Source organism: Heptranchias perlo, chromosome 1 (genome assembly GCF_035084215.1).
Source record: "Heptranchias perlo isolate sHepPer1 chromosome 1, sHepPer1.hap1, whole genome shotgun sequence".
In the NCBI taxonomy this organism is placed as follows: domain Eukaryota; kingdom Metazoa; phylum Chordata; class Chondrichthyes; order Hexanchiformes; family Hexanchidae; genus Heptranchias; species Heptranchias perlo.
Window position 1 is genome coordinate 169978933 of NC_090325.1, and position 24663 is coordinate 170003595.

Sequence of the window (24663 nt, forward strand, 5' to 3'; positions counted from 1 at the left end):
ATCAGGAGTGCTTCATCCAAACACAACAAGCTCACCTGGCCGACAGGACCCCTGCGATCGGCCGCCCCCCTCCCCCCACCCCCCCCATGATGCCCCCTCCCCCTGATGCTGGACCCCACCTACCTCCGACTCTTCACCCGACCTCCAGGGACCTCCGATCTCCTTCTCAGCCCCCCGATCTCTTCCTCAGCTCTCCCCGCCCTCTGATCTTCTCCCCCGCCTATGATCCCTCCCTCCCTTCCTCTGATCCCCTGCTGCAGCAGGCCTTCCTGGCCAACAGCCAGCCATCCTGTCAATCAGGCTGGCTGCCGGGCGCAAAACCTGGAAATGCCATTGATGGACCTCATTAAGGTCGCGCGCCCACTTACCTTCCGGGTTTTGCACCATGAAAACCTCCCCCCACTCCCTTCCGGGCTGGAAGTTAAAATTTACCCCAGTTTCTCTGGATCGGCCAATTTTGTAAATTTTCAGCTCATATACTGCAATGTGAAATGAAACACTAATAAAGCTACTGAAATGTTAAAAATAGCTTTATTAATCTTAAATTGCAAAAATATATATTTAAAATACAACTTTAATTGAAAATAACAAAAATTAAACACTTCAATTCTATTCAAACCTCATTTTCCCCAACCATTCTTTTCCTGTTCTCTTACTTTAATTTTACTTGGCAGTAAGTTATCTGAAGTAATAGTCATAATCTATAAAAATAGTCTAAGGAATCAAATACTAGAAAACCTATTCACAGATCATGAACGTAGGTCTGAAAATTACTCTGTGCCATACAATGTTTAATGTGTTGGTATGAAATTCCTCTGCCTGCTTTATCAGTAGAGACACTGATGCATTTATTTTAAACAGGTTAATCAACTCTGTTGAAACAGAGTTTCATACAACTGTGTTGAGTGCCAGTACGCTAATATCGCACGGCTTCAGACCATCTTATTTTAGAATTCTGGGGATATTTTTAGCCCAAACGGCCCAGCAGGAAACTGACTGGATCGGATTGGCTGCCAGTTTTACACCCTGCCTGATTGACTTCAATGGAAAGTAAAATCGTTTACGGTTTAAAACGGACGGCCAAATCGATTCCCGGTTAGGTTAAAATTATCCCCTCTGTTTGCATTGTGTTCAAGATTGTGTGTGGAATGTAGGGTAATGCATGCTATAAATTATTTGCATAAGGACATGCCTGGCACTCATCCACACATAAGCGAATGGGACTAGGAGAGTCAAGCTAGTATCATTTGGAATTCATTTTTCCCCTTACAACCTGACAGATCAATATAATTGATGCAATGATTTCTATTATCACAAGCCTATCCGATAACACTTAAAGCTGTACTGTGCAGGATGTACACAATGTACATTTATATGTACATATCTTGTCAATCTTTCATGGGCTCCTACTTTCAACATGTTTGAACCAGACATTAAGTGCCAAAATGGTGTTTTCGATTATGAAATATAATCAACCTATAGCTAAACAAGAAAATGAGCCTTCATTTGGATGAAATGTTTTCTGACGTTATGGGGAATCAGGACGGCTAAGTGTAAGTGGTAACACGAGTGGTATCACAAGACAGATCCTGGTTCTAGCATTTTAATTTACAGCTTTATCTTGAAGAAATCCATTCTGGCAGTGGCTCCTTTGAGCAGAGTGGCAGGGATGATGCTTTGCAGCTGCACTAACCACAGTTATAATGTGTGTCCTAACTCGCACCAAGCCCCAATCACCCATCACCCCTGTACTCGCTGACATACATTGGCTCCCAATTCAGGAACACCTCGATTTTAAAATTCTCATCCTTGTTTTCAAATCCCTCCAAGGCCTTGCCCCTCCCTATCTCTGTAACCTCCAGCCCTTCAACCCTCCAAGATCTCTGCGCTCTTCAAATTCTTGCCTCTTCCACATCACCTATTTTAATCACTTCACCATTGGCGGCCGTGCCTTCAGCTGCCTAGGTCCTAAGCGTTGGAATTCCCTCCCTAAACCACTCCACCTCTCTGTCCACCTTTAAGACGTTCCTTAAACCTCTTTGACCAAACTTTTGGTCACCTGCCCTAATATCTCCCTATGTGGCTCGGTGTCAAATTTTGTTTGATAACACATCTGTGAAGCGCCTTGGGAAGTTTTACTACATTAAAGGCGCTATATAAATGCAAGTTGTTGTTGTGTCAGTGGTAGAAGGCCGCAGCTGGGGACCCTTGGGGACGGTCCCTGGCAATTGGAAAAGATAGGGGCTTGGTGGTGGGGGCTCAAAGCACGGCAGTGAGGAGGGAGGGCAAGTGGTTAAGGGTTCAGCAGATCGCAAGAGGGGGGTCAGCAGATTGCGGGAATCAGAAGGTCGTGGGGGTTAACAGATCATGGAGGGTCGGCAGGTCGCTGGGGGTCGGCAGATCGTGGCAGAAGATTTGCTTGAGAGGCGGAGGGGAAGCACTCCTACTCCTTCTGGCCCACAAGCAGTGCTCTAAAAAGCACTTACCTGCTGGAGCCGGCTGTTCCTGCCTCCCTTTAGCTGCCAGCTTTCTCGAGCCCTGGGAAACCCCACCCACAGCCGTTAAATTTAAATGGCTCCCAAAATGTGAGGAGTGGAGCCTCATTAACATATTATAATGATAGACCCGCCTCTCCAGAGCAGATTACTCGGACACCCCCAAACCCGCCACGGTTAAAACAGAAGTAGGAGTGTTCGCAGCGGATTGGGGTTAGGTTTCACATATTTACCAAGTTAACCCCCCGTCCCCGTCCCCCGACCCTCTCCAGTCCATTGTGGAGTGGTTAAAATTCCCCCCATGGGTTGGCAAAAAAGACTTACTCTATGATTGTAGAAAAATTTCAAGAGCAGCAAATTGTCTTAGCTTAGTAGTCAGGTAAATAAAACTGCTGTGTGTGTGTTTTTTTCCAGACACCGTTACATTTAGCTGTCCTTAATGGAGATCTCCTCACAGTCCAGCTGCTATGTGAGCAGGTAGGATAAAAAAATCTCCTGTGTTGCAGATCATGTTAAACCATGGCCATTCAATGATTTGGACAAGTTCAAGTCACTGTGTCTGATGGAAGGATGTTCAGTAATATAATTAAATATCTGCTGGCAAAAAAATAAGAATCTTTCTTGCAGTGGAAAATATTGCAACATTCAAATTAGAACAAAAGTGCCAACATTAGTGCTTCAATCGACCAGTTTTTTGTGTTTAAGATCTGATGCCTATGCTGATTTTATGGTGGAACTCAGGCGCTGAAGTAAATATTGAGTTAATTGTTCACACATTTCTGGTTGGAAGTCCATCTCATAAACCTGCAGAATTGTGTACCACAATACTTTAACTAGACAGCGACAGGCACAAAAAAATGAAGGAGCTGAGAATCTGGCATTAACAAAAGCCAAGAATAGCCTTTCTCAATCAGACCAGACAGATATCATCCAACATATGCTATGTTAACAATTTATCTGTAACTCCTTCAGAGATGTCATTGATTATCTTTCAGAAATCAGTACACCTAACTTATACAATGATGTGGAGATGCCGGTGATGGACTGGGGTTGACAATTGTAAACAATTTTACAACACCAAGTTATAGTCCAGCAATTTTATTTTAAATTCACAAGCTTTCGGAGGCTTCCTCCTTCCAACAACGTTCACCTGAGGAAGGAGGAAGCCTCCGAAAGCTTGTGAATTTAAAATAAAATTGCTGGACTATAACTTGGTGTTGTAAAATTGTTTACAATTAACTTATACAAGACTCTTTTCAATCAGCCAGTAGTCCAACCATTCTCCCAAGAAAGCATTCCAGCAATTAATACGGAACTGGGACTGTACTGTGGCATTGTGTACCTGTAGTGTTGTAAGATACATAGAGAGTGCTGCAATTAAATTGATTTCTGTCTTCATTCAGCCTCCATTTTATTCCTGACCTATAAGTTAGACTGCCCAATGAGTCACCATGTTAGAGCTACTTACAGTTTGATTTAAAGTAATAAACTTTTCCAATACCCTTAACAATCTTGTATACCTCTAAAAGATCACCTCTCAGACGCCTCCTTTCCAAGCTGAAATGCCAGAGTCTATCCAGTCTTTATAGGAACAAGAGAAGGCCATTCAGCCCCTCAAGCCTGTTCCATCCTTCAATTAGATAATAGTTGATCTGTACCTCAATTCCATTTCCCTACCTTTGATCCTTATCCCTTGATAGCTTTATGTAACAAAAATCTATCGAACTCAGCCTTGAAAATTTCAATTGACCCAGCATCCACAAACTTTTGGGGGAAGAGAGTTGGCGGGGAGTGGAGTGGCGTCTCCAATCCGGAGGCCCCTCTGCAGCGGCAACTGGTGATGTCACGGAGCAGGGTGGGCCAGTACTGCAGCGGAAAATTTAAAGTGAGAAGATCTACTGGGCTGCTAGCAACAGCGCCCAGGAGATCCATGCCCCATTCCAGGAGGCTCCCGAATAATCCGGGAGGGTTAGCAACTCTAGATGAGGTTGCCCAAAACTGAATGCAGTATTCCAGATGGGGTCTGACCAAGGCTCTACACAACTGAAGCATAACTTCCTCACTTTTGTATTCCAGCACCTTTGAGATAAAGGCCAACATTCCATTAGCCCTTTTGATTACTTTTGTACCTGTGCACTAACATTTGGTGATTTGTGTACATGGACCCCCAAATCCCTTTGCTCCTCCACAACTTCTAGTCTCTCACCGTTAAGAAAATATTCCGATTTGTCTTTCTTTGATCCAAAGTCGATGACCTCACACTTTCCCACATTGAACTCCAACTGCTATACTTTTGCCCACTCACTTAATCTGTCTATGTCACTTTGGATCTTCCTGCTCCCATCGACACAACTTACTGTGCTTCCTAACAGTGTCACCTGCAAACTTTGATATACAACTCAATTCCTTCATCCAAGTCATTGATATTTATGATGAAAACCTGAGGCCCCAGTACAGATCCGTGGGGAAAACCAATTGTCACATCCCACCAATTAGAGTACATTCCTGTTATCCCTATTCTATGTCTCCTACATCCCAACTAATTATCCAGGTTACCTCCAATTCTGTGCACTTTTATTTTCGCTAATAACCTCTTGTGCAAAATCTTATCAAATATCTTCTGGAAGTTCGTATAGACAACATCCATAGACACTCCCCTGTCCACCATGTTAGTGGCCTCCTCACAACACAGATCCCAGGTACTGAGGATCAGCGTCATGGCTCTTCTCTGCACTACCTCCAGTGCTTGAATGAAACAGGGCACTTAGAACATCATAATATGATTAGGCAGAGTCAACATGCTTTTATGAAAGGGAAATCATGTTTGACAAATTTATTAGAGTTTTTTGAGGATGTAACTAGTAGGGTGGATAGAGTCATTGAATCATAGAAAGGTTACAGCACGGAAGGAGGCCATTCGGCCCATCGAGTCTGTGCCAGCTCTATGCATCAGCAATCCAGCTAGCCCCATTCCCCTGCCCTATCCCCGTAGCCCTGCATATTTTTTCATTTCAAGTACTTATCCAGTTCCCTTTTGAAGGCCATGATTGAATCTGCCTCCACCACTCCCACGGGTAGTGCATTCCAGATCCTAACCACTCGCTGTGTAAAAAAGTTTTTCCTCATGTCACCTTTGGTTCTTTTGCCAATCTCCTTAAATCTATGCCCTCTGGCCCTTGACCCTTCCGCCAATGGGAACAGTTTTTCTCTATCTACTCTGTCTAGACCCTTCATGATTTTGAATACCTCTATCAAATCTCCTCACAACCTTCTTTGTTCCAAGGAGAACAATCCCAGCTTCTCCAATCTATCCACGTAATTTAAGTCCCTCATCCCTAGAATCATTCTAGTAAATCTCCTCTGAACCCTCTCTAAGGTCTTCACATCCTTTGTAAAGTGCGGTGCCCAGAACTGGACACAATACTCCAGTTGTGGCCCAGTGTTTTATAAAGGTTCATCATGACTTCCTTGCTTTTGTACTTGATGCCTCTATTTATAAAGCCCAGGACCCCATATGCTTTTTTAACCGCTTTCTCAACCTGCCCTGCCACCGTCAACGATTTGTGCACATATACCCCCAGATCCCTCTTCCTCTACCCCTTTTAGAATTATGCCCTCTAGTTTATATTGCCTCTCCTCATTTTTCCTACCGAAATGCATCACCTTGCATTTTTCTACGTTAAACTTCATCTACCATGTGTCCGCCCAAGCCACCAGCTGTCTATATCCTCTTGAAGTCTATCACTATCCTCCTCACTGTTTACTACCCTTCCAAGTTTTGTGTCATCTGCAAATTTTGAAATTGTGCTGATTACCACCTACCGCCCTCCCTCAGCTAATGAATCAATCCTCCTCCGTGTTGAACACCACTTGGAGGAAGCACTGAGGGTAGCAAGGGCACAGAATGTACTCTGGGTGAGGGACTTCAATGTCCATCACCAAGAGTGGCTCGGTAGCACCACTAATGACCGAGCTGGCCGAGTCCTGAAGGACATAGCGTCCAGACTGGGCCTGCGGCAGGTGGAGAGCGAACCAACACGAGGGAAAAACTTACTTGACCTCGTCCTCACCAATCTACCTGTCGCAAATGCATCTGTCCATGACAGTATTGGTAGGAGTGACCACCGCACAGCCCTCGTGGAGACAAAGTCCGTCTTCGCACTGAGGACGCCATCCAACGTGTTGTGTGGCACCACCACCGTGCTAAATGGGATAGATTCAGAACAGATCTAGCAGCTCAAAACTGGGCATCCATGAGGCGCTGTGGGCCATCAGCAGCAGCAGAATTGTATTCCACCACAATCTGTAACCTCATGGCCCAGCATATTCCTCACTCTACCATTACCAACAAGCCAGTGGATCAACCCTGGTTCAATGAGGAGTGTAGAAGAGCATGCCAGGAGCAGCACCAGGCGTACCTAAAAGTGAGGTGCTAACCTGGTGAAGCTACAACTCAGGACTACATGCATGCTAAACAGCGGAAACAACATGCTATAGACAGAGCTAAGCGATTCCACAACCAACAGATCAGATCAAAGCTCTGCAGTGCTGCCACATCCAGTCGAGAATGGTGATGGACAATTAAACAACTAACGGGAGGAGGAGGCTCTGTAAGCATCCCCATCCTCAATGATGGCGGAGTCCAGCATGTGAGTGCAAAAGACAAAGCTGAAGCGTTTGCAACCATCTTCAGCCAGAAGTGTCAAGTAGATGATCCATCTCGGCCTCCTCCTGATATCCCCACCATCACAGAAGCCAGTCTTCCGCCAATTCGATTCACTCCACGTGATATCAAGAAACGGCTGAGTGCACTGGATACAACAAAGGCTATGGGCCCCGACAACATCCCGGTTGTAGTGCTGAAGACTTGTGCTCCAGAACTAGCTGCGCCTCTAGCCAAGCTGTTTCAGTACAGCAACAAGACTGGCAATGTGGAAAATTGCCCAGGTATGTCCTGTCCACAAAAAGCAGGACAAATCCAATCCGGCCAATTACCGCCCCATCAGTCTACTCTCAATCATCAGCAAAGTGATGGAAGGTGTCGTTGACAGTGCTATCAAGCAGCACTTACTCACCAATAACCTGCTCACCAATGCTCAGTTTGGGTTCTGCCAGGACCACTCGGCTCCAGACCTCATTACAGCCTTGGTCCAAACATGGACAAAAGAGCTGAATTCCAGAGGTGAGGTGAGAGTGACTGCCCTTGACATCAAGGCAGCATTTGACCGAGTGTGGCACCAAGGAGCCCGAGTAAAATTGAAGTCAATGGGAATCAGGAGGAAAATTCTCCAGTGGCTGGAGTCATACCTAGTACAAAGGAAGATGGTAGTGGTTGTTGGAGGCCCATCATCTCAGCCCCAGGACATTGCTGCAGGAGTTCCTCAGGGCAGTGTCCTAGGCCCAACCAGCTTCAGCTGCTTCATCAATGACCTTCCCTCCATCATAAGGTCAGAAATGGGTATTTTCCCTGATGATTGCACAGTGTTCAGTTCCATTCGCAACTCCTCAGATAATGAAGTAGTCCTTGCCCGCATCAGCAAGACCTGGACAACATCCAGGCTTGGGCTGATAAGTGGCAAGTAACATTCGCGCCAGACAAGTGCCAGGCAATGACCATCTCCAACAAGAGAGAGTCTAACCACCTCCCCTTGACATTCAACGGCATTACCATCACCAAATCCCCACCATCAACATCCTGGGAGTCACCATTGACCAGAAACTTAACTAGACCAGCCATATAAATACTGTGGCTACAAGAGCAGGTCAGAGGATGGGTATTCTGCGGCGAGTGACTCACCTCCTGACTCCCCAAAGCCTTTCCACCATCTACAAGGCACAAGTCAGGAGTGTGATGGAATGCTCTCCACTTGCCTGGATGAGTGCAGCTCCAACAACACTCAAGAAGCTCGACACCATCCAGGACAAAGCAGCCCACTTCATTGCCACCCCATCCACCACCCTAAACATTGACTCCCTTCACCACCGGCACACTGTGGCTGCAGTGTGTACCATCCACAGGATGCACTGTGGCAACGCGCCAAGGCTTCTTCTACAGCACCTCCCAAACCCACAACCTCTACCACCACAAGAGCAGCAGGTACATGGGAACAACACCACCTGCACGTTCTCCTCCAAGTCACACACCATCTTGACTTGGAAATATATCGCCGTTCCTTCATCATCGCTGGGTCAAAATCCTGGAACTCCCTTCCTAACAGCACTGTGGGAGAACCTTCACCACACGGACTGCAGTGGTTCAAGAAGGCGGCTCACCACCACCTTCTCTGGGGCAATTAGGGATGGGGAATAAATGCTGGCCTCGCTAGCGACGCCCACATCCCATGAACGAATAAAAAAAAAATTCCCAAGTTCAAGTCATTAATATATATCAAGAAAAGCACCGACCCCTGGGGAACACCACTGTACACCTCCATCCAGTCTGAAAAACAACCACACTCATCCAAGTGACTGTTAATTCTGTCCTGGATTATCGTTTCCAAAAGTTTCCCCACCACAGAGGTTAAACTGATTGGCCTATATTTGCTGGGTTTATCTTTACACCCTATTTTGAACAAGGGTGTAACTTTTGCAATTCTCCAGTCCTCTGGCACCAGCCCCGTATCTAAGGATGTCTGGAAGATTATAGCCAGTACCTCCTCAATTTCCCCCCATACTTCCCTCAGCAACCTAGGGTGCATCCCATCCAATCCAGGTGACTTATATATTTTAAGCACAGCTAGCCTTTCTAATACCTCTTTATCAATTTTTCGCCCATCCATTATCTTAACTATATCTTTCTTTACCAAGACTCTTGCAGCATCTTCTTCCTTGGTAAAGACCGATGCAAAGTACTCATTTAGTACCTCAGCCATGCCCACTGCGTAGATCATGAGTAGATCTCCTTTATGGTCCCTGATCAGCCCCACCCCTCCTCTTACTACCCGTTTACTGTTAACGTGTCTGTAGAAGACTTTTGAATTCCCTTTTATGTAGGCCGCCAGTCTATTCTCATACTCTCTCTTTGCCCCTCTTATTTCCTTTTTCTCTTCCCCTCTGAACTTTCTATATTCTTTCTGGTTGGCACTTGTGTTATCAACCTGACACCTGCCATACGCCCCTTTTTTCTGCTTCATCTTACTCTCTATCTCCTTTGTCATCCAGGAAGCTCTGGCTTTAGTTGCCATACCTTTCTCCCTCGTTGGAATGTACCTTGTCTGTATCTGAATCATCTGTTTAAAGGCCACCCACTGTTCAATTAAAGTTTTGCCTGCCAATCTTTGATTCTAATTTACCCGGGCAGGATCTGTTCTCATCCCACTGAAATAGGCCCTCCTCCAATTGAGTACTTTAGAGTGGTCAGAGTCCTTTTCCATAGCTATTCTAAACCTTATGATGCTATGATCACTGCTCCCTAAATGATCCCCCACTGACACTTGCTCCACTTGGCCAGTCTCATTCCCTAGATAAAGGCGAACCAGTGGATGTAGTATATTTGGATTTTCAAAAGGTTTTCGATAAGGTGCCACATAAAAGGTTGTTACACAAGATAAGGGCTCATGGGGTTGGAGATAACATTCGCATGGATAGAGGATTGGTTAACGGACAGGGAACAGAGAGTAGGGATAAACAGGTCACTTCAGGTTGGCAGGCTGTAACTAGTGGGGTACCGCAACGATCGGTGCTTGGGCCTCAGCTATTTACAATCTATATTAATGACTTAGATGAAGGGACCGAGTGTAACGTATCCAAGTTTGCTGATGATACATGGCTAGGTGGGAAAGTAAGCTGTGAGGAGGACACAAAGAGACAGGTTAAGTGAGTGGGCAAGAAGGTGGCAGGTGGAGTATAAAAGCAGGGAAGTCATGCTACAACTGTACAGGGTCCTGGTGATACCACACCTGAAGTACTGCGTACAGTTCTGGTGCCCTTTTGTAAGGAAGGACATACTTGCACTGGAGGCAGTTCAGAGAAGGTTCACTAGATTGATTCCGGGTATGGAAGGGTTGTCTTATGAGGAAAGATTGAACAGGTTGGGTCTATACTCATTGGAGTTTAGAAGAATGAGAGGAGATCTTATGAAACATACAAGATTCTGAGGGGACTCGATAGGGTAGATGCTGAGAGGATGTTACACCTCATGGGAGAATCTAAAACTAGGGGACATAGTCTCAGAATAAGGGGTCACCCGTTTAAGACGGAAATGAGGAGAAATTTCTTCTCCCAGAGGCTCGTGAATCTTTGGAATTATTTACCCCAAGAAGCTGTGGGGGCTGAGTCATTGAATACATTCAAGGCTGAGTTAGACAAATTTTTGATCAGCAAGGGAGTCAAAGGAAATGGGGAAAGGGCGGGAAAGTGGAGTTGAGGTAAAAATCAGATCAGCCATGATCTCATTAAATGGCGGAACAGGCTCAAGGGACCGAATGGCCTACCCCTGCTCCTATCTCTTATGGTCTTATGGGAAATGTGAGGTTATTCACTTTGCTAGGAAGAATAGAAAAACAGAATATTTTTTAAATGATGAGAAACTAGTAAATGTTGTTGTTCAGAGAGACTTGGGTGTCCTCGTACAAGAAACACAAAAAGTTAGCATGAAGGTACAGCAAGCAATTAGGAAAGCAAATGGCATGTTAGCCTTTATTTCAAGGGGGTTGGAGTACAAGAGTAAGGAAGTCTTACTGCAATTGACCAGGGCTTTGGTGAGATCTCACCTGGAGTACTGCATACAGTTTTGGTCTCCTTATCTAAGGAAGGATATACTTGCCTTCGAGGCGGTGCAACAAAGGTTTACTAGATTAATTCCTGGAATGAGAGGGTTGTCCTATGAGGAGAGGTTGAGTAGAATGGGCCCATACTCTCTGGCGTTTAGAAGAATGAGAGGTGATCTCATTGAAACATATAAGATTCTGAGGGAGCTTGACAAGGTAGATGCTGAGAGGTTGTTTCCCCTGGCTGGAGAGCCTAGAACTAGGGGCATAGTCACAGGATAAGGGGTCAGCCATTTAAGACTGAGATGAGGAGGAATTTCTTCACTCAGAAGGTTGTGAATCTTCGGAATTCTGTACCCCAGAGGGCTATAGATGCTGAATCTTTGAGTATATTCAAAGCTAAGATAGATAGATTTTTGAACTCTAAAGGAATCAAGGGATATTGGGATCGGGCAGGAAAGTGGAGTTGAAGTTGAAGATCAGCCATGGTCTGATTGAATGGAGGAGCAGGCTCGAGGGGCCGTATGGCCTACTCCTGCTCCTATTTCTTATTGTCTTATGTCTCTTTTGTTTTTTGGTGACCAGAACTGGATGCAGTATTCAAGGTGCAGTCTGACCAGAACACACTAAAGTTTGATCATTACCTCCTCTGACTTATGTTATACTGTTTGGCTATGCAGTACAACATCCTATTAGGTTTTGTAATTGCTGTTCTGAATTTGTTGGACATATCTGCCCCGGGTTTAAGTGGGGGAACGGGAACGGAGCGTGCAACGACAGAAGCGGGCAACGAGTCTGCAACTTCAGAAGAGGTGGAGGCCTGGTCGATTTTAACAGCCAGGCCTCATTTACATAAGACTTCCAGGTTTCCCGGCCAAGTGACTCATCTAACACAGCCCCGCCCATCCGCATGACGCAATCTCCAGTGGGAGTCCCGGCCACTATTGAAAGCGCCAGTGCACCTCTTCAAGGGAGGCTGCAATCAGGGCTCAAATCTGAGGAATTGTAAATCACTGGTAGAAAGTCTCTATGTGCCTGCTGTTGTGCTTTCTCTACTCCCATACTGGCAGAAGCTAGCTTGTCCAACTTGGGATCTTCAGCTACAGGACATGGCAGAGGAATCAGTTGTATTCCTTGATGATGTAGCAGTAAAGGAAGGAGAGCTTCAGACAGTCATTGTGCAGGACTCACTGCCTTTGAAGGGGGAACTTGACACGTTCTCATGCACTGTTCTGATATGAAGGACATGCTCCTGATTTGCATTCCAATATCCTTTACCTGATGTCCCCTATTTAGGTCACTGTTGGTGAGTGTCTTATCATGGCTGCCAGTGATCCGTCTTCATATAGAATCCAAGGTATTGCCTTAGAGCTGACCACATTCTCTTAAAACTGTCCTGCCCTAAGCAATTAGTTACTTGGATGATGGACCCTGCATTAAACATAGCACCAGAGTCATCTGGGCTATTCCCCCATGTTGCTTGGTCCTTGGGTCACAAGATTTCCATTGCAGATGCTATGTTGGTACCATTCCCTCTCTGGTAAACATAGTTGGACTAACACATCAGCCATGCCCGAGATGGAACTACTCATCTGAATTGGAAGTATCCACCCAAGAGATGATCTCCCCTTATTGCCCAGCCACTCATCCAGCATGGTATATATGGTGGCCAGGACATTGTGTATATTGTTTTGTTCAACTTCCTCACGTAGCAGGTGGGGCCACTGACCTCTTCCATCTTTTTAGGAAGAAGTTGATAAATTCCAATAAAAGACAACACTGACTGCGAAGTCACAGCCCGCAATGCAGTGAAAGACAACTGTTACAGCTGTATTCTCATTGTGGCCCCATTACATCAGCACACTGAACAGTGCCGATCCAATCCTATCAGGGTTCCCCGAGCGATGTCCCCAGGCTCCCTGTTTCCCATGCTGCACCAGTTAAAATAACACTGGGGTCCTGATTTACAGATATTCTTGAGCCTCCCGGCTCTCCATAGTGGGAGACTTGTCGGCCATGTGAGTTATCTATTTTATGGGTTTAGTCCAAAGTAAAGTAGCTTTATTAATAAGTTATAATAAGCAGCAAAGATGTTAAAATTCAAAAAGTACAATTAAACATACTGAGAAGATGTTTGAATACAACCTGGCAAAGTTTATCATCCCACACAGGGCCTCGAAGTGCACCTTTTGAAGGTCCTTGATATTAGTTGAGCTGTCCAGCCTCGCTCCAAGAACATTCTAATCAATACAAAGATGTTCTCATCTTATATACATTTTTAACATGTTAGCTGTATGTGGGGCCTCTCATCAATCATCCTCCCTGTCTCATGAATCTGCCATCTGCTTTACTTCCTTAAATTCCAGGTGACACACATCTGACGTCATGCCTCCCATAATGATTAGTTGTCTCCAGGTTATCAAGAACACTTATCTTTGCCAAGACGTACTAAAACTAAAGACAACTCCCTTTACCCATCTTATGCACATGAGATAAGAATGACACAGGATGCTTATTACTCAAGGGTCCCTTTCTGCACAAGGTAACCAAAAGCTTGATCAACAGAAAGCCTTTGTTCACAGGGAAAACTGACACAACGCTTTTCTTTAACAAGGTTAGCAATACTATATAGAAAGCATGTATAATGCTTTTCTTACATTCCCTTCTTCTGAACCTACAGGGTAACCCACAACTTGGTAGCGCAATACATCCATTTGCATATTCAGATTTTATACATTCAGTATACTACACAGAGATTAAAACCTATGAAAGAATTCTAGCTCAAGGATGCTGTTCTACATTATATACTGTTTCCAACCATGCATGATTCCCAAAGATAGATGTCCCCTTTTCAATGTCAGCATTATGTTGTTTCATTTCAGTCTTTCAGTCTTAATCTCCAACAGCCCCTGGTGAACCCACACGGCCTTATTACACACTTATGAGTTTTTTGCTCTTCTGATCTAAGTTTCATTTGGTTAATATTACACACCATGATACAGAGAAAGAAAATCATAATACACTGTACAGAAAACTACAGTGTACCATATTATCAAGAAATCATGGACTTAAAAGATTCTCCAGCTCTCCTTTTAGCAATAACCATCTTGTGGATATTTTTGCTAAGCATTATTTCTCCCTAGTCCTCAAGTTGTCCCAATTTCATTGTTAACTCAAAGGAACCTAACCCTGAATTTTGGAAATCCAAATTTCTATGTCCCTCTTTACTTTAATTTTGATGTACCAGTGTTTAACTCTATCCTGATTTAATTCATGAATTAATTGGTTTCTCTCTATGGAGCATGTGTCAGTGCCTTGCTTAAAAGGTTTTCTCACTCTCCTGAGTCACATTAACCATTTTATGTTGTGCTGTTGTCAAGTAATTGAGCATGTCTGAGACCCGTTCTTCAGCGCATCTTCATCATGCATTTCTGCATGCTAGTTGTCTCACATGCAACATCTCACATTTGCACACATATCCCAAGACCATGCCACATGTGACATCAGATACAAAACAATTCTTGGGCTTTCAGGTTATCGTATCAAAAGATCAGGGGGTGTCTGGATGTCTTTGCTGATCACCCCTGTATGGTCCAGATGTTTGGGGTAGTGGCCAGGCTGTCAAACGCAGTTTTCTCATTGTTCAGTATAGACAAGGACGCAAACATCTCCAAGAGAAAGCTATCAATTAACCATTCTCAACTACACTTTCCTGACTTTCACTAGATTGTACATTGATACCAGATTGATATCTTTTGGTGAATCATGCCCAGGTGATTTCTGTTACTCATGGATGCACTCACACCTCTTTCCCTAACCCCTTTGGTTCGGTTCCTGAAATTCATCCATAATCACCAGAGCGATGACCTTAGAAAAATTCCCATTTGGTGACGTAATTTCCCTGTTTCTATCTTATATCCTCAATCATTTCCTCTCATCCAATTTTACACACCCCTATTACCATTTCATCTCATTCATGAGCCCTGGAGGAACTTTACTGTCCAATACAATATTCACAGTCTGGTCCAATATCTCAATACATTTTTGGTTTATTTTACTTAAATTCTTCTTGGACTGTTTTTCATTTCCCAAAATATCCCGTTACATTGTGCCTGAGTCTATTCCATCAGTTCAAAATTATCCCATTTCCAGACAGCAGTATTATTGGATTGACAGGACTTGTCAATGTACAATTTTATTTCCCCAAGATACTCCCTCTGATACACAGCACCGGGCAGCAACCACTTAGACTTGACTCCTTTTTTTAAATATAATTTGATTATCCCCTTAAACTTCAGGTAAATTTTCCCTTCTAGAGTGCTTAAATAGTAACGCGTATCAATTTATCTTATCAATTTCAATTTCACAAACAAATTATGTCCAGTCTTGGTAGTTTTACAGTAGAGACAGAAATGCTTGTAATTACTTTTGGATGTAACTCCCCATATCTATACCCCCCCCCCCCCCGAGCCCTCTGTCTCGAAAGATAACAAATAACCCTGAACCCGTTAAAGCCAAACCTTTGAGAGGCAAAGTCTTAGTCCAAATCGTCACCGTGCTGTGACATTTGATATCTGCCGAGATCTGCAGATAAAGTCTTAAATTCTTAACACCACTAGATCGCTTCCAGCAAAGGTTGCTCCGTAACTTTGTGAAGCCACTTTTATGTCAAAGAATTACTCTTGGTAATCCTGCACCAACATTCATGTGATGCCGAAAAACATTGTCTCCCGCTTTAAAAGAAATGAAAAACAGAAAATCTATTGTGACTCTTCTTGAGAGCCCAAAGGGTTAATTTGTCAATTCATGATTTCCTTCTGTCACCGTAGCGAAACACCCACCCAAATTAAGAAACTTAAAAATTTCATATGCTTAACCAAAGCACTGTGGCTATACCACTAAATGATCTATTTTTAAAAAAATCCCTTTAATCAAAACAAATTCAGAAAAACAAAACCTGGGAGAGACAGCCTAGCTTCTCTGTCCTATCTCTCTCTCACTTTTTGGAGCTCGCAGCCTGTCTGAAATTAATCCTGTCTATCGCACACACAGATGTACATAGAATGGCTAAATTTGGAATTTCCAACTCCAAGTCCTTCACTTTGTGTTTTTGATTGTTTTCATCTATTCCCTCAGGTAAGGAGAGTTCAGAATGTTCAAACTCCCACTCATCATCCTATGTTATTAAAGGCCCACAGCCTGGGAATGTCCTTCTGGAGTCGATGGAGACAGTCTTGTCCTCCTCGACTTGCACATTGTCATTGTCCATAAGCCATGAAAGGATTTTAGAAACAATGAAATGTACCCTTCTGGTATCCTGTCCCTGCCACTTCTTTATCTAGTTGTTATGTACTCACCTATCCCTTTTATCAGCTCGGATTTTATACACGTTACTACTCAATTTGTCTATTATCAAGAAGGGTCCTTCAAATCTCTTTGCCCATTTTCCTGTTATATTGTTCAGTTTCATCATCACCTTGTCCCCCACTTCTAGACCCTTAACATAAGGACCAAACTTGTGCCGACTCTTATTATTGTGGCCAATGGATAGGGTGCATGGCTAGGTACACATGTAACTGCTCCATATATGTGTCCATGGTCACGCTATCGTGCTGAGGTCCAGAGAGGGCGCCGCCTAGCCAAAGCTCTGGCGTCCAGTCATGACCTCGAATGGAGCATGTCCCGTCGCCCAGGAAGAGTTACCCCAAATTGCCATCAATATAAGCAGCAATACAACATACAATATCCCAAGTCTTACCAGCCTCTTCCATTGCCATGATAACTCACTGCTTAAGTGTACGATTCATACTCTCGACCAACCCAGCTGCCTAAGAGTTATATGAAATGTGAAATTTCTGCCTTATTCCTAGGAGTCTTAGTGTCTCCTTCATTCGCAGTCCCCAGCAAATGAAAACACGCTCAATAAGTACCTTTGCAGTTTGGGTAGCAGTGGCTGGTCTCACAGGGATAGCCTCAACCCTTCTGTTAAAGGCATCTTTGGGCCATGAGCGCTCACCTTTGATGGTCACCTGGACTGATTTAATCCAAGGGTCCTCACCATGCACCCCTGAAGAAAAGAGGGTGTTTCACTTTGAACTTTTCAGACCAATTTCTTTAAAAAAACTAGTACAGTCGAAATATTTAACTTCTACAATACAGAAGTAAGGGGTTAATTACTTCTAGCTTGTCAAAACCTATGGAGATGGGGGAGGAATCAATCACAATAGCACAAAGTGTTTTGAAGAAGTTCAAGTTGATTTATAACTAGAGGCCATCCTGCAACTATAATTTGTAATTCTTTAAAGCTGCATTTTATCTTTTTTCTTTACAATTAAATTCTGGATAATAAAATCTGTTGAAACAAGCATTTCAGTTCATTCATCTCATTTTAAAGCATTTAGCATTTATTTAAGGAGATGTCCAAAATGTTATTGACTCTTAGATAGTCCAACTACAAGATATCTTCCAATTGTTGTCACAGAGACAGCAGGAGATCCTTTATTCATTCTTTCGGTCACTTTTTTCTGACCATAGTCAATCACAAGATCAAAGGGGTGCTGTCAGTTTGCTAACAGCTATCACATTCCAGTACAACCAATATCATTAAACCAATAGAATCACCTGCAATATCAAAATTTTAAGACATCAATTCACGCTCACCATTACTCAACACAACTCCAAATGTACAAATTCACTCAACATTCACTTCAAATCATTAGGCATTTAAGAAATTCAAAATGGCAATTTTTATTTGATAACCTCACGTCCGGAATTAGAGACCCTCACTTAAATAACCAGAATTTCACCGTAGCCACAATAAAATTGCCGCTGGGTCAAAATCCTGGAACTCCCTTCCTAACAGCACTGTGGGAGAACCTTCACCACATGAACTGCAGCGGTTCAAGAAGGCGGCTCACCACCACCTTCTCAAGGGCAATTAGGGATGGGCAATAAATGCTGGCCTCACCAGCGACGCCCACATCCCATGAACGAATAAAAAAAAAGTCTGGTTTTCACAATTTAACAGGTTAGTTAACCTCAATAACTCCAATTTCATTCATCAATATCTTAAACTTAACACAATACAGAACAGATAACTATTATCAAAATAGTATGTGCTTACTAAAACCCAGTAAATTACATCATCTTTCATTTTGTTCGTTCATCAAGCCTGTTTCCAAAAAAACTGTAAAAATACTAAATATAACTGAAGGAAAAGTTAGCTTGCACAGTTGAACAAAATTTTGAAAAGGGGGGAAGCCATGCATTGAAACATTCATACAGGTTTTTAAAGAGACATTACATTAAAAACAAAAAACTATTGTAGAACAGTAAAGAGACATGATCTTCCCCTTTCTCCATCTCTATTATGTCAGACTCATTTATCCTTTTTTTTTACTTAAACCAATTTTCAATTTCTGATGTTTCTGACTTAACCCCACTCTGTACTGACTCAAAGTCTCAAGCTCACAATCCGTGTGCTCAGCCAAGCCTGGTGTGGTGAAGGTCCCTCCATCTTTCTTTTTGTTCCTCTTTTCTCCTTTATCTTTCAACTTACCCTTCAGAACTTCAACTTTCTCTCTTAACCTCCCTAACTTTTGTGGTTGAAACAACAAGACTCCCACTTTCCAATCTTCCTCTTTAATTTTCTTCATCTTTACCAGTTTCTTCATCTTTACCAGTTTCTTCATCTTAGTCTCCACTTCACACAAAGTCTGACAGATTTTAACTAATACAGTACAAGTTCCTATTTTCTCCTGGATATACGTCTTTGTTTTACCCACCAGAGTTTTTACTAGCTTTCCTCACACCTTCCCACTATCTAAACACACTCCCTATTTTTTATTTGTTTTCAAAATCATGAGTCCTTGTGAGGATATACGCTCTTACCATGTTAAACGATCCACCACTAAAACTGTGAGTCCGTGCAAGGATATAATCTCTCGCCATGTTAAACAACTCACTGCGGTACCGCCTCTGGATTATTACACTGGTCTCTCATGACCCAAAACGCATGATCCCAACTTCGCCCGTTTGACATGTACAACAACTCAAATACTTATACTTCAAACCCATAGTTTTGTACAGTCTTTAATCAAAAAGGCTCTGGGGTGTTTTGTTCCAAAGTATAATAGCTTTATTAAGAAGTTATAATAAGTAGCAAAGATGTTAAAATACAAAAGTACAATTAAACGTACTAAGAAGATGTTTGAATACAACCTGGCAAAGTTTATCACCCCACAAAGGGCCTCGAAGTGCACCTTTCGAAGTTCCTTGATATTAGTTGAGCTGTCCAGCCTTGCTCCAAGAACATTCTAATCAATACGAAGATGTTCTCATCGTTTTTTAACACGTTAGCTCTATATGGGGCCTCCCATCAATCATCCTCCCTGTCTCATGAATCTGCCATCCGCTTCACTTCCTTAAATTCCAGATGACACACATCTGACATTGTGCTTCCCATATGATTAGTTGTCTCTGCGTTATCAAGAACACTTGTCTTTGCCCAAAACATGTTAAAACTAAAGATAACTCCCTTTACCCATCTTATGCATGAGATAAGAATGATACAGGATGCTTATCACTCAAGGGGCCCTCTCAGCACGTGGTAACCAAATGCTTAATCAACAGAAAGCCTTTGTTCACAGGGAAAACTGACAAAACGCTTTTGCCCAACAATATTATATACAAAGCTTGTGTAATGCTTTTCTTACAGGCCCCAATACTCACCGCCTTTAATATCATGGCGGCCAGTAAGGCGGTGGGTTGGTGCGGGAATGCTGCTTCCGCCATTTTAACCCCGCGCCTGACCCTTTCTTGCCTGTTGGGTGGGGGGAGGAGGGTTAAAATTGAGGCCATTTAGTCTACTAAGACCCCAGTCTCGTTCAACCTCATCTTTGTTTATTTCAACACCATTCATGGATTATGCTTGTTATCTATTTTTTCTTCCTTTATGTGGCACTTTACCCTAGTCTGCATTAAATGTCATCTCTCATTGTTTTGCCCACTTGCATATTTTGTCCATTCTGAGCTACCTTGGCCAATTCCACTGCCCCTTCTAGTTTGGTATCACCTGCAAATTTGACCACTTTGCAATCTGAATCCAGGCCATTGATATAAATTAGAGACAGTAGTGGTGCCAGCAACAAGTCCAGAGGCACCTCTCAGTACTCTCCCCCCTCCCCCCCCCCACTTCAAAATTATTCCTCTAATGAGTAATCGTTGTTTCCTACCCGTCAGCTAGTTTCTTAACCATTCCCAGGATTTACCCTGAAACCTCACAGCTTTGAATTTAATTAATTGTCTTTCGTGTGGAACTTTATGAAAAGCCTTTTGGAAGTCAAGGTGCACCACATCATAGGACTTATCACAGTTAATTTGGGTGGTTAATGCATCAAAGTCGAGGAGGTTGGTCAGGCAGCATCTTCTCCTTCTAAATCCATGTTGACTTTATGACTAGGTTTCTGTTGATCAGATGATTCTCAAGTTTACGCCTGATAATCAGTTCCATTATTTTACATAAAATGGAACGAAGACTAATGGGTCTGTAATTGTTTATGCCTGTTTTGTTACCTTTTGTTTGAACATGGGAACCACATTAGCCTACCGGTGGTACCAATCTACTGGTACTTCCCCTGTGTCCGTTGACTCCCTCGTTTTATAGTCAGTGATTCACAAATCTCTCTCACTTCCACATGTTTACCATTCCCTGCGTAAAATAGTTAAATTTAAACAGTCTGTACACTTTCCTCTTCCAAGCTTGAGCCAGAGGCTCATGCTTCTAGAGTTTGTGGCAATCTTGAATATATTATCTGGGTTCAATTTATCTCTTACCTTAATCCAGGCAGCTCAACCACTCCTCAAGCATAAGATGCCTTAAGCTTGCAATCAGTTTGGTTGCCCTTTATTGCACAGTCTCCAATATCTGGATATCCTTGTTGCAGTACAGCAACCTGAATTGTACACAGTACTTCAGGTGCGGTTGTACCAATGTTGTGTACAGATTTATTATCACCTCCTGAGGTTCTGTCCCTGTGGCTATACATCCCAAGATCTGGTTAGCTTTCCTTATCACTGCTGGATACTACACTGATGGTCTCAGTGAACTAGCCACCATTTTCTTCCTCCCTGATCTCTCGCTTGTGTTGTGACCTGTAACCTAGAGTTAGATGGTTTATATTCCCACTACTTATTTCCCTTTCCTAGTCTCATTACTTTGCATTTGACCTTTTAAGTACCTTTTACTACTCATTAGCTCACCTTTCCAGTCCATCCACATCTCTTTCTGTTTGGTTTGTCTGTTCCCTATTGTTTGAAACATGTCCCCTTGACCCTGCTATTTTAGTACCATCTACAAACTTAGATTGATTTTTGACTCCAGCTGTAAAACATTTATATTCACTGATCTCTATGGTGCCTCTCTAGCGACCCTTAGCCGTTCTCTACCTCGTTTTTATATTCATTTCAACCATCATGGTATCAATAGCTTTATAGAATCATAGAAGTTTACAACATGGAAACAGGCCCTTCAGCCCAACATGTCCATGTCGCCCAGTTTATACCACTAAGCTAGTCCCAATTGCCTGCACTTGGCCCATATCCCTCTATACCCATCTTACCCATGTAACTGTACAAATGCTTTTTAAAAGACAAAATTGTACCCGCCTCTACTACTGCCTCTGGCAGCTCGTTCCAGACACTCACCACCCTTTAAGTGAAAAAATTGCCCCTCTGGATCCTTTTGTATCTCTCCCCTCTCACCTTAAATCTATGTCCCCTCGTTATAGACTCCCCTACCTTTGGGAAAAGATTTTGACTATCTACCTTATCTGTGCCCCTCATTATTTTATAGACTTCTATAAGATCACCCCTAAACCTCCTACTCTCCAGGGAAAAAAGTCTCAGTCTATCCAACCTCTCCCTATAAGTCAAACCATCAAGTCCCGGTAGCATCCTAGTAAATCTTTTCTGCACTCTTTCTAGTTTAATAATATCCTTTCTATACTTATAATTTTATATTTTAGGAACTATGGAGGTAACTTTCAACTTCACCACCTGGGTGATAACCTGGCAGAGCAGATTGCCTTCCAGCTGTAGAACCCATTTGATCTCCATTCCATTGAAATGAATGGAATGAAAATCAGGTGGCTTCTATAATGGACGGGCGATCCACTCTGCCAGGTTATCGCCAATGTACTAAAGTTGAAAATTACCCCCTATGTCTATTTTGCCATTATTCCCCACATTACCTCCGTTGTTGCCCACTTCAGCCTTTTATCCTCCATTACCACCCCCACCAACCCCCGTATATATCCATTCTGTACTCTCTGTATAGTATGTAAAAACATGATGCTGTTCCATGTTTTCCCCTCAAAGTACTGACCAGTCTAGTTACTTATCTCATTCCTCATCTCCTCAAAATCTACCTTTTTAAAAGTTGAATATTTCTATTGTACTCGTTCTCTTTTCCATCATAAGTCTAACCTTAAACTCCACTATATAGTGGTCACTGCTTCAAGGAGTTCCCTGACACTGACTTGTTCTATCATCTCCTGGTTATTATTTAATAACCCATTAGAAAATATATTCTGAAAGTTGATTAGTGGAATAGAAGTTACTGCAGTGTAGTGATTTTTTGCTGTACTTAATGTGACATCTTCACTTTCTACACACTTTTACCTTAGCACTTTTTCACACAACGGGTTGTGGAAATCAAGAATTCTCTCCCCCAAAAAGCTGTGGATGCTGGGTCAACATACTGAGAGCAACAGATACTTATTATTAGGTCAGGGTATCAAAGGATATGGATCAAAGACATGTAAATGGAGTTGAGCTACAGATTAGCTATGATCTAATAGAATGACAGATCAATAGAATAGGAAAGGAGAATAGCAGGGAAACTGATTGAAAGGGAGGGCGCCTCTGGCCTCTGAGCACTCACCCTTAGGGAGAACAAGTGGGAATGGGGGAAGAGTCAATGGAGGATTAAGGGTGAGATGAATGACAGTAAAGCAGGGAAGAGATAGGGGTAGTGATAAAAATGAAGGAATGGTAGGAAGGGAAATGGATAGTGGGAAAGCACATGTGATTGGGGAGGAGATGGGAAGGGAGCTATTGAGGGCCATATTTTTGTACAACCCCACCCCAAATGCAGCCAGCAGTTATCGATGGCTCCTTTCCCCAGCTCACAATACTATGCTACCTGCCATTTCCACTTGAAATGAAAAAGGAAAAGAAGAAGACAGAGAGAGAAAGTGGAGGACAGAGAGAAGAAAAAGGAGTAGTTAGGGAGAGAAGCAGAAGCAGCAGCACATCTTAGCACTTATGCCATGATGTGCTGCCTCGTAAATTTTCAGGGTCATTAAATGTAGAAGTGAAAAGAATAAACACTTCAAGGTAAATTGCAAGTAAAATTAATTTTTACTGATGCTGCATGTTAATTTTTTAAATAGTCTATTTTTTCCGGCGATAATGGAGAGGGTTGATGAAGGTAGTGCGGTTGATGTGTATATGGACGTTTAAAAGGCGTTTGATAAAGTATCACATAATGGACTTGTTAGCAAAATTGAAGCCCATGGGATTAAAGGGACAGTGTCAGCGTGGAAATGAAATTGGCTAAGAGACAGAAAGCAGAGAGTAGTGGTGAACGGTTGTTTTTCATACTGGAGGGAAGTATACAGTGGTGTCCCCCAGGGGTCAGTATTAGGACCACTACTCTTTTTGATATATATTAATGACCTGGACTTGGGTATACAGAGTATAATTTCAAAGTTTGCAGGTGACACGAAACTCGGAAATGTAGTAAACAGTGAGGAGTATAGTAACAGACTTCAGGAGGAGATAGGCAGACTGGTGAAATGGGCAGACACATGGCAAATGCAATTGAACACGGAGAAGTGTGAAATGATGCATTTTGAGGGGAAGAATGAAGAGAGGCAATATAAACTAAATGGTACAATTTTAAAGGTGGTGCATGAACAGAGACCTGGGGGTGTACATACACAAATCTTTGAAGGTGACAGGACAAGTTGAGAAGGCTGTTAAAAAAGCATACAGTATCCTTGGCTTTATAAACAGAGGCATAGAATACAAAAGCAAGGAAGTTATGCTAAACCTTCATAAATCACTGGTTAGGCTCCAGCTGGAGTATTGTGTCCAGTTCTGGACACCACACTTTAGGAAGGATGTCAAGGCTTGAGGGAGGTGCAGAGGAGATTTATTAGATGGTACCAGGGTGCGGTACTTCAGTTACGTGGAGAGACTAGAGAAGCTGGAATTGTTCTCCTTCGAGCAGAGAAGGTTAAGGGGAGATTTAATAGAGGTGTTCAAAATCATGAAGGGTTTTGATAGAGTGAATAAGGTGAAACTGTTTCCAGTAGCAAAGGGTCAGTAACCAGAGGACACAGATTTAAGGTAATTGACAAAAGAACCAGGCGTAAGCTGAGGAGAATTTTTTTTTT

At 42.9% G+C, this 24663-nt stretch overlaps 1 protein-coding gene across 1 annotated transcript in view; it reads left to right on the plus strand.

The window, feature by feature from the left end:
* LOC137302084 (uncharacterized) overlaps positions 1–24663 on the plus strand; it is a 115301-nt gene that overhangs the window by 54850 nt on the left and 35788 nt on the right. The window contains exon 4 of the mRNA XM_067971792.1: positions 2910–2972. Coding sequence (XP_067827893.1) covers positions 2910–2972 — 63 coding nt within the window. The remainder of the gene's footprint in view (positions 1–2909; positions 2973–24663) is intronic.